Raw genomic sequence first — 17106 nt, forward strand, 5'->3', positions numbered from 1 at the left:
CCTCCCTATCCCTGCTGACCACCCCTCTCCTGATGGAGCCCAGGATCCCATTTGCTTTTGGAATTGGAGCAATTGGAAGGTATGACTGGTCTCACCACCATCTAACTATGGCTACTCCACACCACTTAAAATTGGTTTTTTTCAGTTGTTTACATTTCCCCAGAGCATGTGCTCAGAACTTTTTCATGGTGAGCGTTTGCCTCAGGCTGATCTGTAAAAAATACTCATTAATTTCAGCTAAAACAGTTCAGCTGCTGCCAGGAATAAAGGCTAATAGAAAAACATGCTTTACATAAATTAAGAAAATAAATAAATAAATAAAAGCTAGCGATCCTTTCTATCCTAATGCTTTAAAAAGTCAAAGTAAACACAGATAACTGTAGAGATTTACTCACAACTAAAATGTCCAAAGACGCTCCTCCCCTCATAACCCCCACCCCCAACAAAAACATTCAGTTTCCTCAGTTGACTTTAGTGGATACAAGCCATCCTACAGGCTCAAGTCCTACAGGCTCAGGCTCGAGGGACTGAGAAAACATTTCCCTTTAGTAATCATGCCACGCCAGTTTGGAAGGCTGGACGCTGCCAACAGAACCTGTATTTCTAAAGACATGCCTAAGGGAAAAAGGGATAAACATCAAATCCAAAAGCAAGGGAAAACAGCCAGACAAAGGAGCAAGAGAAGAAGAGTGATATTGGCAAAGACAGTTTAAAAACATAAAGGTGGCAAAGAAAACAGGACTATGGACAGAAATAAAGCAAGAAATGACTTGGCTGGGAGGAATCGTTGCAGATGATCCCAGAAGAGCAGGGAACTGACAGGTAGAGACAGAACAAAGAGATGGGACAAGGAGCATAGAATTGATAAATGGCAAAAGGAAAAGTTTTGGATGAGTTACCCTGTACCAAACGGGACCTGTAGGGAGTGGCAGAGTTGTGTCCCCAGCCTCTAGAAGGATGAGGGTCTCAACCAGAAGACAAGCTTGCTGTCTTCTTCCTTCAGTCCCTTGCCCTTCTCAACATAGATCCTCACCCAAGCCCTTATGGTGACTGAAGATACTTCCATACTGCTGTTAAAGTTTACTGCTTCCCAAGCAAAGTCAATGGACCAGATCAAGTGAGCACTCTCTAGAAATGTCAAACCAGTGGTTTAAATTAAGCCACTGAACTTTGCACTGCAGTTGTCAAAGCACGGGCACAAGCACCTGTCCACCTGTTTTGCTGTGGGAAGCAGTAATTTCCAGCCTAGCAAATGTAGAAAGTAGCTACAGGATCAAAAGTTACTGACAGGAAAAATGCAGTGAGATACACAGAGAAACCCTGGGAGGTGAGGAAAAAAGTATTCTGCAAGTCTACCACTAAGTACTTCACTGGGAGCTGAAAACGAAGTCACCAACACCACATCGGTGCTCCTTTCCCCTGCACGCAGTTATCCCCTCCACAAAATCTGCCCTGCCTGCAACAAACGTGAAGAACAGAGCTGCATTTAAGGAACATCAGCTCAAATACAACAGGCTTCTCTGTCAGCACAATGGAGCAGCAGGCCACAAACACCATGCAGGCCTGCCAGAGAAATACAACATGGAAGAGCTCTTACGAGTGGGCTGGGTCCACACACAACAACTCAAGAATGCCAGTGTCTTTCTTCTCAGTGTATTCTTCTGATTGCATATAAAGCCTGGATAACAGCTTGCTTTCATTGAGTAAAGACACATGTTCACAAACCTCAGCTGCACAGAAATCCTTTGTCATGTATCATAAGGCACACAGAAAATGTCCACTAAGATCAAGACCTCACATTGTCTGTAGAGGGAAAACAATGTTATTTTCTCTTATTTCATTAATATGGTTTTAGTTAAGTTAGTACCAAGGCACACCCTTCTATTTCCACACTGTTTATTTAATGCATATTAGGAAAAAATAGCATAAATTCAAGAAATTCACACTTGGTGGAAGTACGACCAAGCAGGAACAGCCTTCTTCCTGAGTGAACGTACCTCAGTGCAGCTTTTACATAGTGTTTTCAAGAAGTGCTAACCAATGTCAGCAGGGCCGGCACCTCCCTTTCCTTTGTGAAAGAGAAGCAGCTGGGCTGGCGGCCTGGCAGAAGCAAAACCACAACACCCACCTGTGCTGGTTGATGTAACCCCAGCTTCTGAAATTGGGAAAGCAGCAACAGCCACCAGGTAAGGGACTGGGAGTTTGTGTTCTGTCATTTCCAGCACACCTCTCAGCACAAACCATCAAAGCTAGTTAGAACTCCACCCCCCTCCCCATTCAGCCAAGGCACACACCCTCCTCTCAGTCACTTCTTCAATTTACAAATGCCCCTTTCCTTTTCCTCATTTCGTTCAGCACATGATTCCTTCTCAACCAGCTTTGCCCCAGTAGTTGTTCGGGTCTGCCCTGGAAGCACAGCCTGCTTCTGATCCTTGATGACAATTTCCTTGCAGCAAGCAGAGAGCACAGAGGAAAAGATCACTGGAAGCAAAGGAAGGAAAGCAAGAAGTGGCAGTAAAGTGGAAAAGAGGAAGTAAAACTTCTCCTGTATCTGAAGGCTGGGAGAATCTGGCAAAGAGCTCATTATATTTACTTAAAGAGCAATGTGTATGACTGACACATCCAAGGCTATGCCCATCTACCTGATCGATGTGGAAGACGTACGCACATCCCAAAGCTTTCTTCTACCAAGGCCAACAGCATTTCAGCTCTGGGCAGCCTGTTCTAGTGATCAGTGATCTGCCCATGGTAGGAGGTTGAAACTAGATGATCTCTGAGAGCCCTTTTCACCCAGGTCTTCTATATTTTTCCGATACAACGCCTTTCTGCAGAGGAGCTGTTAGATTTAGCTAGATAACAACAATAGAAAATACTCCCTCTCTGTCAGCAACGAAACAAGGCAAAGGCCGAAACAAGGACCTAGCAAAGCAAAGCACGAGAGTCTGGGACACGCTGCCTACAGCACTTGATCCGCTGCCTCTGTGCAGGACTCAAGTCTCACCTACAAGCAACACTCAGGAAAGAAATGGGGAAGGATTTTCAATAAAGTAATCTACAAAGGCAATCCAGAAGGTATCCTTCCATTCTAACTTCACGTTTAGGTACTAGCAGTTAGATCATTAAAATTCCCTGTAACAAAGCACATGCCATGAGCCTGAATTCACCTTAACAGCCGATTCTCTTCAGAAGGGAGTTCTTCTCTTTAGTACAGCACCTGCATTGCCACGCTGCGCTTGAAGGGGTTGGCTCCTTACTCTAAGGCCAAGGGGGGGGAAGTTCAAGGCCACCTGCAAAGAGAGCCGATGGCTTCTGCCTCAGCTGACAGCAAGCAGACGGAGCGAATCCACGGATCACAGATACATAAGGTTGGCAAGGGACCTCTAAGAGATCGTCAAGTTCACCCCCTGCCAAGCAGGGCTCCTCACAGTCACCCCCCCCGCCCCCCCACACAAGGGGGGAAGGGCGGTTGTCCCAAAGGGGCGGGGGGTTGTCCCTTGATATCTCAGACGAAGGAGGACTCCGACCCTCCCTGGGCAGCCTGTTTCAGTGCTAAGGTTTGACCACTGAGGTTCCAAATTTGGCAGTGATGGGAAGCACCACACTTCTTAAACTTAGAATACACTGAACTCTGAATGTGCACCAAGAGGATGTGTGCCTGCCTCCTGTGTGCTCCCATCTAACACCTGCATTCAAAGTCCAGCAGACAAGGGAACGAGTTCCAAACACAGCACGTTCCCTCTGAGGGCCCTCCCAAGTTCCCAGGCGCGACTCATTGAACCAAACCTTCAGCGAAGGAAGAAATAAAACAACCACGGGTACAGTTTTTACACGAGTCCTTGTGAACAAGCAGCGCACACCGTCGTTCTCAAGGGGAACAGATCATCTCGGTTGCCAGGACGACAGGGCATTGTGCAAGCTCATCTCCCTCATTTTGCAGTTCGAGGGCACGCAAACACATCGGGAGCCTCTGCTTTTCCAGCTCAAAACGCAACCCAGGCAGAGCTTCACAGATGGTGGGGTTGGAGGACCTCTAGAGATTCAGTCGAGTCACCCCTGCAAAGCAGCTGCCCTACACCACGTACACAGGTAGGGTCCGGGTGGGTTTGAAGTATCTTCCCAGAGAGGAGGACTCCACCACTCCCTGGGCAGCCTGTTCCAGTGTTCCGTCCACCTCACTGTAAGGAGTTCTCGCGCGGAACTTCGTGTTGTCAGCAACGCCTCGCGTCCTCTGCATGCAGCACGCACGGTCCGGGCCCGCAGCGCAGCCGTCAGCACGGGGACACGCCGCCGCTCGGCTCTCACGCTGCTCCGCCGAAGCCACGGCAAAGGGCGAGCCCGCGGCCCGGCTGCAAGGCGCTGCAAGGAGCCCCTCCCGCCCCAACCGACCGACCGACAAGGGAAGCGACGCGGGCGCGGCCCCACGACCTCCCCTCGGGACGCGGAGCCCCGCACTCACCTCCGCAGCCCCGCACCACTACGTCCGCCGCACCCGCCTGTGACGGCACCGGGAGCAGCCGCCACGCTCCGCCCCTCCGGCCGGCCCGGCCCCCTGCGGGCCCCCGCTCCATCTTGGAGCCGAGGGATGCGTAAGCAAGCACGTAAACAAGTAAATAAAGCGGGTCCCTGCAGCACCACGTAACGGGCAGGGATGGCGGAGCCAAGAGGCGGCCCTCACGGCCTTCTCCCCGCAGGTACCGCAGCTGTGCCAACATGGCTGCACGGTGAGCTGCTGCCATCGCTCTGGGGCACGGGCTGCAGTCTGCTGCTTTCACACAGAGGGTGGTGATGCACTGGAACAGGCTGCCCAAGGAGGCTGTGGATGCCCCATCCCTGGAGGCATTCAAGGCCAGGCTGGATGTGGCTCTGGGCAGCCTGGTCTGGTGGTTGGCAACCCTGCACATAGCAGGGGGTTGAAACTACATGATCATTGTGGTCCTTTGCAACCCAGACCATTATAATTCTGATTCTATGATTCTATGTGTGCAGAATGATGCTGCTGCGGTTCTGTATTTCTCAGTTTCCAACAAAATACTTGCGCTTGGACCTCAAACTGAACCAGGGGAGTGTCAGGTTGGGTGTTAGGAAGAATTTCTCCTCACACAGAGCGGTGCTGCAGTGGCACAGGCTGCACAGGGAGGTGGTGCAGTCACCGTCCCTGGAGGTGCTCAAGAACCGTGTGGATGTGGCACTGAGGGACGTGGGCAGCAGGCATGGTGGGGGTGGGTTACACTATATGATCTTAGTGGTCTTTTCCAGTCTTAACGACTCTATGATTCTGCAGCACAAGCTCATAGCTATGCAAATACAGAAGTGTTTGCAGGACCAGACCATCAAGAGAACAAAGTAAGTGACGAAATGATACGTAGTAAGGACACAAGCACATCCTAACACTGGCTGAGCCGCAGCCTGCGGTGTGAAACTTAGAAACACCCAGCACCCTTGGGCCCTGCCACAACCTGAAACCAATGGAAGAAGTGAGAGCGGCAATGGAAATTTGTTTGGTACTTCCTCAGTAGTAACCACCAGCATGGCTTCGTGTGCCACTTCCAACTCTCTGTCACAGATCCAAAGACATTATGTGTTCAATCTTGAAAATTCCACCGCAGATCGGAAACCTGTATTTTTCAAGAAATAAGAGTGGAATAGCACAGCACAAAAGGCTTAACATCGTGTTATTCAAAGGAAAATGTTGTTGTGCGACAGGAAAAAAAAAGTTCAATCATATGCATAAATTTAGAGCTCGCGGGGTTTTCCATTAATAAAACAGCATCTTTGTAAATCACACAGGAAACATTAAGGGCTCTCAAGTAGGACACTGCTCCTACTCCCAAGGCAATTATGTAATTAGTCATTTTTAGACAGAGCGTTATGGTACACAATACTGGCACGGAACAGTCTCTAGAGCAATCCAGTATTCAGATACATATATATTTTTACATTGGTCTAGATAGCCCAGTGAACCATTAGCATTTCATGGTGTGAAAGCTTCCTATCAGATCAAGCAATATCCATCTCATGTTAAATTACTTCAGAAATCCTGAAGCATTCAGTACCGAACAAGAGATTTACTTTAGCCTTTGATCTCCATTGGCTCAAGCCAACAACAAAATAATAGGTTCAACTCATCACCTGCCTGCTCATCTCCAAGAGGAGCTTCTGCACCATCACTGTAAGTGGTATTTAATTACCTAAGCTTTATATTTATTTTTATTCTTCCTGAAGCATATATATACATAATCAGCATGAAATTATTTCAGCTTCCACACATATGAATTAGATTATCACTTATTGCTTAAAATTCTTTAAGAGGCAGAGAAAGAGGTAGACACACTGAGGAAGGAAAGACAAGCTCTTCAAGCTGACAAATAGAAGGAATAAATATCAACTACCGTCACAGCTTTAGTGCTATTTATTGTCTGATAGCCTCATAAATCCTTCTTCCTTACCAAGGCAGAGCAAAAGACTAACTGATCTGTTACCTGTAACGTCTCAAGGAACACACTCCATCTGCAGACAGAACTGCCACAGTCATCCTTGATCAAAGGAGAATGAAACAATGTCTTCCTCCATTAATTTGTCCGCTTTCTCGCTGCTGCTGTTCCATCAATTATTTACAATTTGACTTAACATTGTTCTAAACATTTCTAGAACACACTGAGAGCGGCCACGGTCTCCTTGCCCTTTGGTTTGTCAGGAACCAGCTCCCCACACACCCAAACACATACAGTCAGCCACATGCTGGCATACAGCTCTCAAGAAGAACATTGCCATCATCCCCCTGTACCCATGTCAACACAACGAGAAGGTAGATTTCTTCAAGATTGATCAAACATCCTTTAATATACAGAAATCAAATCTTAATCCAGTTGTGCAGTGAGACCAGACCATGCTAATAAGCACCAACAAATCACATTTAAAGGAATTCGTATCATGAGGAAAGAGATCTCATCCTTGTGTGCATGGCAGTGTAAAGACCACCACACTTCTACCTGTTAGTGCGGGAGTATTGGGCAATAAACTGACTGGGAAGGAAGCAACTCATGATCATCTCACCTCAGTCAACTCAGTTTCTCTAAGGACAGCTCTGCCCCGAGGTATCCTCTGACACACCACTCAAGACAAATTCCATTATTTTCTATTACTTGTAATGGTAAAACATTACCAGAATTAGTATAACGACAAAAGACAATTTCACTCCAAAACACAGTGATAACTTCAGCAGCTTTTCCTGGATTCTGTGTATTTTATTACAGGCACGTGGCAGGCAGCCATTTTGGCCACAACTTGCAGCTTTACGCTTCCCTTCTTTTTAACATCTAAATGCACATCCAGGCATCTGTCAGAATTGCCAGAAGTTGATACCTTCCATGAAAGCACCACAAAAAGGATGTGGCAGACAGAAGCTTCTTACTTTAGCCTTTGCTCCAGTTAAAGTGCTGATGAACTCCAATTTCCCATGACAGGGTCTCTGCCAAAGACTTCAGTATCCCTTCCTTCCTCTGAATCTTGACCTGGTATCCAGCTGGAAATTGAAGACAAGACAGTAAGACCACGGTTCATTTTGCAGAATAAATACTTCACAGCACTAAGGCTACTTTGATGCTATGTAGCTTCAGAAGCGAGTTCAGAATGAAGCTGAACTCACTGTACGGTAAATGAGTGACGCAGCCTACAACTCATAGGACTTTCCCAAGTCAATAGATATTGCAATACCTTAAATCTCACGTTGAATTAAAATAAGTGGTAAACACAAACCCATACCAGTAGTGGAAGTGCCTTCTGAAATAACAGCCTCCCAACTGGAGTGCTCTTCATACACATTGTTTCTTATGACCTCATAGACACTCAGCCTAAATCAATACCTTAGTTTACAGCTATAGCATCTATAAACGGCACTTAAATCAAGGCTTCATTAAAAGCAACGCTGTGGGCATCCACCTCACTCATCCCAGCTGTTGCTTTCTAAGCTGAATGCAACCTCAATAAGCATCTCTTCCATCTTACTCACACTCTTCTACCACTCTGCTGTTCACAATATTCCACATGAAATCACAGAACCACAGAATGACCCGGGTTGGAAGGGACCTCAAGGATCATGTAGTTCCAACCCCCCTGCCTGGCAGGGCCACCAAACATACACATTTAACTAGAGTCATGGCGTTGCCCAGGGCCCCCGTCCAACCTGGCTTGAACACCTCCAAGGACGGGGCATCCACAACCTCCTGGCAGCCTGTTCAGGGCCTAACCACTCTCCTGTGAAGACTTCCCCCTAACATCCAACGCTAAATCTTCCCTCTTTAACTTAAAAACCATTTCCCCTGTCCTGCTATTTCAGCCCCTTTGAAGAGTTTACTCCCCTCCTGGGAGTAGTTCCCTTCAGGTATTGAAAGGCTGCAATGAGGTCACCCCGCAACCTCTCTTTCACAGGCTGAACAACCAGCTCTCTCTCAGTCCTGTCCTCAATAGGGGATGGTGCTCCCAGCCCCCTTGATCATTCTTTCGTGGCCCTTTCCTCTGGGACCTCCTCCAAAAATCTCCCATAGTCTTTTCTTGTACTGAGGGCTCCACACCTGGACACAGTACTGCAGATGGGGGCCCCTCACAAGAGGCAGAGGTAGAGAGGGACAATCACCTCCCTATCCTGACGACATGACCACCCTCTCCCTATGAGCCCAGGAAATCCCATTAATGCTTTCCCGGACTGAAGGGTCTTTCTTTAAAAAACAGAGAGAAGGACTCGCAAGCAACAAACCACTTGGAGAAAACCCATCGCACGCTCGGGCACTCACCACGGATCTTTTGCACGCAAAAAACGTCAGCTGCAAACTTTTACAGTGCCCTTCCCTCAAACACTGCTTGGGACTTTTGTTTTCCTGTCGGATAAGGAGCAAAAGGATTAAATCAACCTCAGCTCGCACAGACACCTCGATGCGAACACAGGGGCCAGGCGGGGCTGTAGTGTCGCGTTGGCGCTGACCTGCAGTACGCAGTGGCTCTCCAGCAGGCACTGCCGCAGGTCCTCCCGCACCCCGCCGCACGCCCGCCCGTCCTCCTCCTTCTCCTCGTAGTACTTGGGCATGGCGAATGGGGCCGCGCTACATCGTTACGGACAAGAAGCGGACACCACCATCTTGGAGCGAGAGAGCGGATTTCCGGCCGAATCGCCCCGCCCGGCGGCCGCTACGTCGACGGAAGCGGAACGGGCAGCGGAGCGGGTGGGTTGTGGGGCTGTCTCCGCCGTCCGTTCCCCGGCTCGATGCTGCCCACCACCTCCGTGGGCGCCCGCGGTCAGGGCAACGGAGCGCTCAGCCCCCGCGATGCGGCGCGGCACACGGCCGGGGCCAAGCGGCACAAGTACCTGCGGCGGCTGCTGCACGTCAGGCAGATGGACTTCGAGTTCGCGCTGTGGCAGATGCTGTATCTCTTCACCTCCCCGCAGCGCGTCTACCGCAACTTCCACTACCGCAAGCAGACCAAGGACCAGTGGGCGAGGGACGACCCCGCCTTCCTGGTGCTCCTCAGCGTGTGGCTGTGCGGTGCGTGGGGCGAGGCGGGGCCGGGGCTGCTGCGTGTAGCATGAGAAGGGATGGCTTTACGTGGGGAGGGGGAGGGACAGGCCGGGTGTTTGGGGATATTTCTGCTCACACAGAGCGGGGCTGCAGTGGCACAGGCTGCACAGGGAGGTGGTGCAGTCACCGTCCCTGGAGGTGTTCAAGAACCGTGTGGATGTGGCACTGAGGGACGTGGGCAGTGGGTATGGGGTGGGCTGACAGTTATGGTCTGTGAGAAGTCTTTCCCAGCCTTAGTAACTCCAGTTGTACCACACTCAGTATTTTGTGGAGGAAAAAGAAACCAGCTGTTGCACTGAAGATCACAAAATTAAAAAGAAAACTGGTTTCTTTTCCAAAGCTAACCTGAAAAATCTTCTTCTCTTTTCAGTGTCTACTGTAGGATTTGGATTTGTGCTGGACATGGGGTTTTTTGAAACAATAAAGTTGCTGCTTTGGGTTGTATTCATAGACTGTGTAGGTGTCGGTCTCCTGATAGCAACACTGATGTGGTAAGTAGTTGTAGAATCATAGAATGCTTTGGGTTGGAAGGGACCTTTAAGATCATCTCATTCTAACCCCCCGCTGTAGGCAAGGACACCTCCCACTAGAGCAGGTTGCTCACAGCCCCATCCAGCCTGGCCTTGAGGGAGGGGGCATCCACAGCCTCACTGGGCAACTCGTTCCAGCATCTCACCACCCCCACAGTAAAGAATTCCTTCCTGATATCTAGTCTGAGTCTACCCTCTTCCACTTTAAGATCATTTCCCCTCGGAGTTCAGTGCTGCCATTGGGACACAGATGGGCCATGCTGACTATAAGTTTTGGGCCAGTGATTGTTGGTCTGGATTATTTAAGCTGTCTTTTCCAAACATGATTCTATGAAATGTTGCTTTAAAAAATGCATCTTCTTTACTGGTTCCCATGAGAAGGCTCATCAATAGAAAGGGTGTATTGTTACCAGAGTTTGGATCTCAGATGTAGCCTGCTTTCTCAAACCAATGTTTTGTCAGACAACTTCAGAGCTCCACATTAACCACCTTTTCACCTACCTTTGCTCATAGGTTCATTTCTAACAAATACTTAGTAAAGCAGCAGAACAGAGACTACGATGTGGAATGGGGATATGCTTTTGATGTTCATCTGAATGCTTTCTACCCACTCCTGGTCATTTTGCATTTTATCCAGCTGTTTTTCATCAACTGTAAGTAAACGATTTGCTTTCGCTCCACTGAAGTCATCTATCGCAGCAGCTGAGACCAGTTGTCTCTTTCAGATGTCATCATACCTAATTCAGTCATTGGATGTTTTGTTGGGAACACGTTATGGCTGATTGCAATTGGCTATTATATCTATGTGACATTCCTTGGATACAGTGGTAAGTAATGGCAACTTTTTCTATAGCGCTGAAAGAAGAAGAATTACTGTAGCCTGTCAGTTTGACAAAGATGTACCCAGTGCATGTTTTCATATGGGTAAACAGAAGTTATTTTTTACCACAGCAGCTTCCCTTGTACTTGGAAACCTGTAACAGCTCAACTTGTTTCTTGTCTGTAAATCCACTTCAAAGCATTCACATAGGATAACAGTTCAGTATCGAGGTTAAGTTGGTATTTTTAGGTGACTTTACCTATCCCACTTAACTCAAGTTCTTTTATACCTGTGATCAGCACAGGGCTATTAGGGCAGCAGAGCAGAACTACTTCTGTCTCTCCTCAAGGCCGTTCTCCATGAAGCGCCGGTTTGAAAGATCACTCCTTTACATGTGCTTCGCTTTCACTTCTTTTTCAGCACTGCCCTTTCTGAAGAACACAGCCATCCTTCTATATCCGTTTGCACTGCTCATTGTGCTCTATTTGATCTCATTAGCGTGCGGATGGAACTTCACCAAGATGCTTTGTTCCTTTTATAAGTACAGAGTGAAATAAAAACAGGACTTTGTTTATCCACTGATTATTTTCTGCTTTATCTTAGCTGTCTCAAAGGCAAACAAAACCAGTTAAGAACTGATTGTAAATGGTTGTAAATTTCTCTTTATTGTAGATAATTGTGTAAAAAAGAGTTTGAAGAGTCTTTTTTTTATTAAAATATTTACACCAGTAAACATGTTAGCGGTTTTGTTCAAATACTTTTGCAGTACATTCCTACAAACAATTGTACATCTGTAACTTAAGTTTAACTGCAACAAGTCTATGTAGCATAACTCTTACTGCAGCTATTTTGCACGTACTGGCATAAGCTCTACATTACATGGGTTTTAAGTGACACCAAAGAGTAGTTTTATGTAAGAGTAATATTGGGATACCTTGCCTTGGGACTGCATGAAAGTAGAAGTGTTAATAATATTGCAGTGGTAAAGCAACATCTGGCTCCAGGTATAGAGCTGTCCTCTCCTTTTATGAAAGAACTTTCAATCATTTTATTTTAATGATTATTTTAAATATACACGGACGATGCTGGCACACAGAAGTAACATTGATGCAAGGCACAATTACCATGACCCCATACCAGGTTTCCAAATATAGCAGCAAGTTTCTTTAATCTAATCTAGAGAAGTCCAATGGGTATTATTACATCCTCTAGTACAAGTGGGATGTTAATGACAATGGAAGGAAAGTACGAGTTAATTTGGCCACGCAGGCTTATGGCAATGCCTACAGCTGTGAAGTCCACAAGGCAGGAATATAAACTGACCATCACAAACAACACCTTCTGCAAAATGAAGATGATGACTTCCCTAAGACTGTGTTCAATATGAAACGTGAGCGCTAGGATTCGGTTCCAAAAACAATGCGAGAGTAAACTGCATACAGTAAGACTTCGTATTTCAATACTAGAATTTGATCTCTAAGGAAAAACTATATCTTGTCTTAAAATACCAAATATGCTGGCAGTGCATCTTACAGTACTGTGTGTTTCAGCCACTGTTAAGGCTTGAAGAGAATTGTGTTCCCCCCTCAGCTGACACTGAGCAACGTTCCCCTTTTGAACAAGGAAAGCACTGAACCGCTGACACAAGGAAGGCTAAGGATTCCAGTCTGCCCTGGCTAACGAGCTCCCGTCCTGCAGGCAGCTATGGCCTTACTGTACTACATTCCCTAAAAGGAATCCCAGCACCACTTAAGCTCAACACTGACAATTCTTCATATTTAGCGCCCTCTGGAACAATACCATTGAAAATCAATGGAGGACTCTGGGCCTGTGTACCTTGCCTTCAGAGATAAAAGTTCGTCCCCTCAAAACAAGGCTTTATAGTTCTCACAGTTAAGCTACTTGAAGTTGTAGCTGCTCACTGTTCACAGCAGAAATCAGCAAAACCCTTAAGAACTAAAACACTCCAAGAATAGTTCATTATGTCTGTATGGGGTGTGTGTTTATATCACTAATTGATGGTAGCCTGAAAACACCAGCTGCTTAAAAGCCTTTCGTAAAGATAGAAAGCATTGGGCTTTTTCTTTCTTCTACAGCTGCTTGCCTTTGCTTGTTCATAACACATCCCTCCTTGTAAGGACAAATATACAACCCAAGGCTGATGTAGTTCAGAAGGACAAGGTTTGAAAAATCCAATTTTTCAATCCCATGAAATTAAACCAATATTCTGACGAGTTGGAAGCAGCCTACAAGTTACTACAATGCTTCTTTTGCAGCAAGCATTCCCAACAACAAAACCAAAACCCCACCCACTACTGAAATGACTGAAACAAAAGAAGGACAAATGTGACATTGTCCTTTGATTTTGCCCAGCACTGCCCACGCTCCAGCCCACTCAAGGAATGATTTATACTGTATGGGCCAAGCGTAACTTGCTTTGCTCTTGACTGACTCAAGATGCTTTAAAATTCTTTCAAAAGAGCTGGAGCATGGGACATGAGTCCAGTCTGCTGCTGGCCTACGAGTCTGATAGTTGGTTTTCCTAAGCCACGTTTCAATTCAGGAAGAATCAACGTGCCTTTAGGAATATTTACTATCAGCACCAACAAATTGTTGGGACGCCTACTAAAGCACAAAGTCTTAAACAGCGTTTTAGAACAATTTTTGTTTAAAAAGTGCTAACGGGGCTTTTTTCTATTCACATTACTTCGTTTTCAGTAGGACTACCCACTAATGTGCATGGCAAGATTACACTGACAGTTCTGTGTTTCCTTGATCCAGAGCAACCATGATCAGCTCCAAAGAGCTGGTGCCATGATCAGCTGCTCCACCTGGCATCCAACACATGACAATAAGAATAATTCAACCAAAAAATGATTTTCTTCTGTTAGTGACTTTGGGTTCAAGTCATCTTTTCTGAAGCAGCTAATAGGATCACAGGGAAACACGGTTTATGTTGAAACACTTGCCATTATTTGATTACTATAAGATTCATTGACCTACAGGGGATTTTTAAGACCCCTTAAAAAAATAAAACTTAGTTTAATGTAGGAAAAAACTCTGTCCAGGTAATTGGTTTAAGATGCTGAGAGGAACTCTTGTAATAATTTAACTCATGGCACGTCTGCGATACACGGCCCATGTGGATCACACCCCGTCACAGAGTACCTGAGGCAGTGACTGCTGAACCAAGCAGCCAAAGCGTTCTTATTTCAGCAGTAATTCCAGGAAGGAGACTTGCACTTCATTAGACCGACTTAAGGATTAGAATTGGAAAGCCCAAAATAGCGCCGTGGAGATAATTTCCAAGCAGTTCTCGGTCTGAATTTACCTGAATCTACAAAACTTCATTTGTGGCACAATTATTGCAGAAGTACGTAAGCTCAAGAAGATCGTAAGCATTAAGGGAGCCCAACTCCTGCTGCTACAATGCAATAAGAATGCAGTCATCTTTAAGAAGAAACAAAACCAAAGCCTCTGTGCTTTATCGAGCTCTAGTCAATTTGTTGCTTCTGATAAATGTCATCTTGATGTTCTTGAGAACTAAACGTAACCCCCCAGCATGGTAGTGAATGCTGAAAGGGGTTTATCTAATTACATCTGTTGTCAATGATTCATCTTAAACTGAAACATTAGAAACAGCAATGCTTTGACAGTAAGCACATGATCAATAAATGGTACCAGTGAACATAGGGACTCGTGGAAAAAGAAAGCAATCACTACCAACAAAACAACTTATTTTAAGAAACTATGGTACTTAATGCAATCAAAACCACAGTAAGTAGCTAAAGCCTGCCTTGCCTGCATCATTCATTCACAGACACAACTGAGAAGAAAACCTACTTCTTCTACTGACTTATGCCAGTTAATGTGTGATAAAAAGCCACTGCAGGCTAATATTTGGATGGAATGGCATTGTACATACAGCAAACTGGGATACAGCAGCACACCAGGCTAGATTCAGGTAGAATTTTGAGCCAGCCTTCCTCACTTTTATTTACAGCATCTGATATAATCAGGACAAATAAAAGCAAACAAGGTTTGCCTGATAGGTTTCTTATTTTTTCAACTTAAACGTGTCCATTTACATAGGACTTCTGTGTACAAATCTTATCTTCCTTATGTCCTCAGACAAAGTGACTGGTCTGTAGAAGTACTGCTGCTCTGGCTAAGCTACAACACAATTAGCCAAGGAGGCAGCAGAAAAGACAAGTTGAGCCTGTATTCCAGTGGTGATAGCTCTTAGCTTTCAGTGCTGGAGTCAGGTCTAGGCTCCTGCTCCTTAACAGTAGGTCACTAAAGAGAGGCCAAACCTATTAGAACTTTCCTGCTAGAGACATGAATCCAAGATCTTCACCCTAGATTACAGACCCTGCAGCAGGCTTTGCACGTCTGTGCCCTGACCACAGAGTTGCTGAGGATAAGGGAGCTCCTCCTCATAAGGAAAACTGCGCCAGCTTTTGAGATGTCTGTTTCGAGAGGCTGCTTCGCAGCATGGTTGAGAATCCCCAGGGCAGGGAGAGGCCTCCTTCCAGCATCAATCAGGCACTTCATTCCTGCTGGAGAGGAAACCCTGCCTCTTCTTCCTGACCATCTCTGACCATATAACTTATATCTTCCCACATCTGTGTCATAAGCACCTTCACCTAGGCTGAAGGACTCTTAAGAACGGTGGCAGCATTAGTACTGCAACAATTCAACTCCGGATTTAATCCAAACCCCTTTTCCCGACAGTTTCCAATTTAAGATCACTGTTGTGTCCTCTGCAACAAAAAGGCAGGGCACTAACTAACTTGAGGCCCAACTCACTTCTTAGTTTAATAAGAGCAAGCTATTACATTGATCACGGAAGGAGTCAATCCAAAACCTTACTTTTGAGCAATAAAAGAAAACATAAATAAACCAGAGCTACTCACTGTGATGTATCTAAAGGAAACACTGCAGTAACTGCTTAAAAGAAGACCTCTGTAGACTGACTGTGTCTCATTACTATTAACCCTTTTGAAAGAAGTTCACTTCTGTCACTCCAAAGCAAAGCTGGGGAATAGTTCTTTCAGTATAGAAAATGAATTTATCCAGGCTAGGAAATGTCTAAAAAGTTTTGTTGTTTTGTTTTTTTCTTCTTCTTTTTTTCTTTTTTTCTTTTTTTTTCCTTTCTCTTTTGTTTTTTTTTTAAGAAAGAACAGTTTGGAGTTGAAAAACTCTTCTAAAAGGCAATGGGTTATTGTATCTAAAATCACTGCACGTTTAGTACATCATATGAAATCAGACGTTTCAACATGCTCTTCGTGTGGCTACAAACTGTACATAGTGGAATCCCATCGTTCCAAAGAAGAATCCTCTTTAGAACTCTGTTAAATGCCTCTGAACTGAATTCCAATGCCGTGTACAAAACTACGTCATTTGGAAACTTAAACTCGTCGTTTTCCTTTGTAACATGGCAGTATATTTGAAATATGGTATTAATTTATGTTTGCATCTGCAAAGAAAAATGCAGAAAGATAACTTAAACTAGAGAATTCATAAGAAAAACTATATCAATTTAAAATTTTACTGCATAAAAATATGTACTTTTCAAATTATTTCAATAAATTAAACATCCCTAACATTTTTAATATATATCCCTGACGATCTATAAAAGAGGGCTCTTGTTATAGAAAATAAATGAAACTCCGAAAGTACCCCCTTCATAAAACATATTTAACAATAATTATATATTTTTCTTCTTTCAGGAATGTAACAATATGTACAACTTCTCTATATTACCATACTATCAAAATAGTACAGATTAAGCGTAGTAGGGTTCTGCAACCGTAAGATGGTAAAGTCACGTTGAAGTGGAGGGCAACTTAGGCCTCAGATGAACATTATCAGTGTGGAGCGTCAGTTTCTGGATGGATCAGATAAGAAGGGGTCAATACAATCTTCTCATCTACAGTAGATTTCACGAGAGGTAGAGTTCAAGTGAAAACGAAGAATTTGGAATAAGGTGCATGCTCAGTATTTGCAATCTGTGACTGGTTAAGGATGTCAGACTTTATAGGAAAAAGGTTTCAAGGATTCCTTCTTATCCCTCCTTCTTATCCCTTTGACGATCAGTTTGTCATCTTTTTAATATGAATCTGAAACAGAAAAGCAGGGGAAAAAAAACAACGACCCATTACATTTTAAGGAGGTTGCCATTCTC

General features: G+C 45.2%; 4 protein-coding genes across 7 annotated transcripts in view; 1 reads left to right on the forward strand and 3 right to left on the reverse strand.

Annotated features, from left to right (window-relative positions):
* The window catches only part of INPP4A (inositol polyphosphate-4-phosphatase type I A), a 96995-nt gene extending 92453 nt beyond the window's left edge, over positions 1–4542 (reverse strand). For both annotated transcript variants that reach the window (XM_015850821.2, XM_015850828.2), the window contains exon 1: positions 4457–4542. The gene's annotated coding sequence lies outside the window, so the exon portion shown is untranslated. The remainder of the gene's footprint in view (positions 1–4456) is intronic.
* Positions 4543–6810: 2268 nt separating this feature from the next.
* Positions 6811–9441, reverse strand: LOC107307308 (cytochrome c oxidase assembly factor 5). Its single transcript, XM_015850804.2, has 3 exons — positions 8978–9441; positions 8790–8873; positions 6811–7522 (listed from the first exon to the last, which is right to left on the reverse strand). Exons 1-3 carry the CDS (start codon positions 9077–9079, stop codon positions 7481–7483), a joined length of 228 nt encoding a protein of 75 aa, XP_015706290.1. The 5' UTR covers positions 9080–9441; the 3' UTR covers positions 6811–7480.
* Positions 9208–11652, forward strand: UNC50 (unc-50 inner nuclear membrane RNA binding protein). The gene is made up of 5 exons (XM_015850797.1): positions 9208–9536; positions 9940–10060; positions 10613–10752; positions 10825–10926; positions 11340–11652. The coding sequence occupies exons 1-5, from the start codon at positions 9257–9259 to the stop codon at positions 11474–11476; spliced, it is 780 nt and encodes a 259-aa protein (XP_015706283.1). The 5' UTR covers positions 9208–9256; the 3' UTR covers positions 11477–11652.
* Positions 11566–17106, reverse strand: part of MGAT4A (alpha-1,3-mannosyl-glycoprotein 4-beta-N-acetylglucosaminyltransferase A) — a 67376-nt gene continuing 61835 nt past the window's right edge. For 2 of the 3 annotated variants that reach the window (XM_015850787.1, XM_015850772.1), the window contains exon 16: positions 11566–17041. In XM_015850787.1, coding sequence (XP_015706273.1) covers positions 17015–17041 — 27 coding nt within the window. In that variant the 3' untranslated portion in view covers positions 11566–17014. The remainder of the gene's footprint in view (positions 17042–17106) is intronic. The other variant, XM_015850779.1, reaches the window with a different exon arrangement.

This window comes from Coturnix japonica, chromosome 1, assembly GCF_001577835.2.
Source record: "Coturnix japonica isolate 7356 chromosome 1, Coturnix japonica 2.1, whole genome shotgun sequence".
Lineage (NCBI taxonomy): Eukaryota > Metazoa > Chordata > Aves > Galliformes > Phasianidae > Coturnix > Coturnix japonica.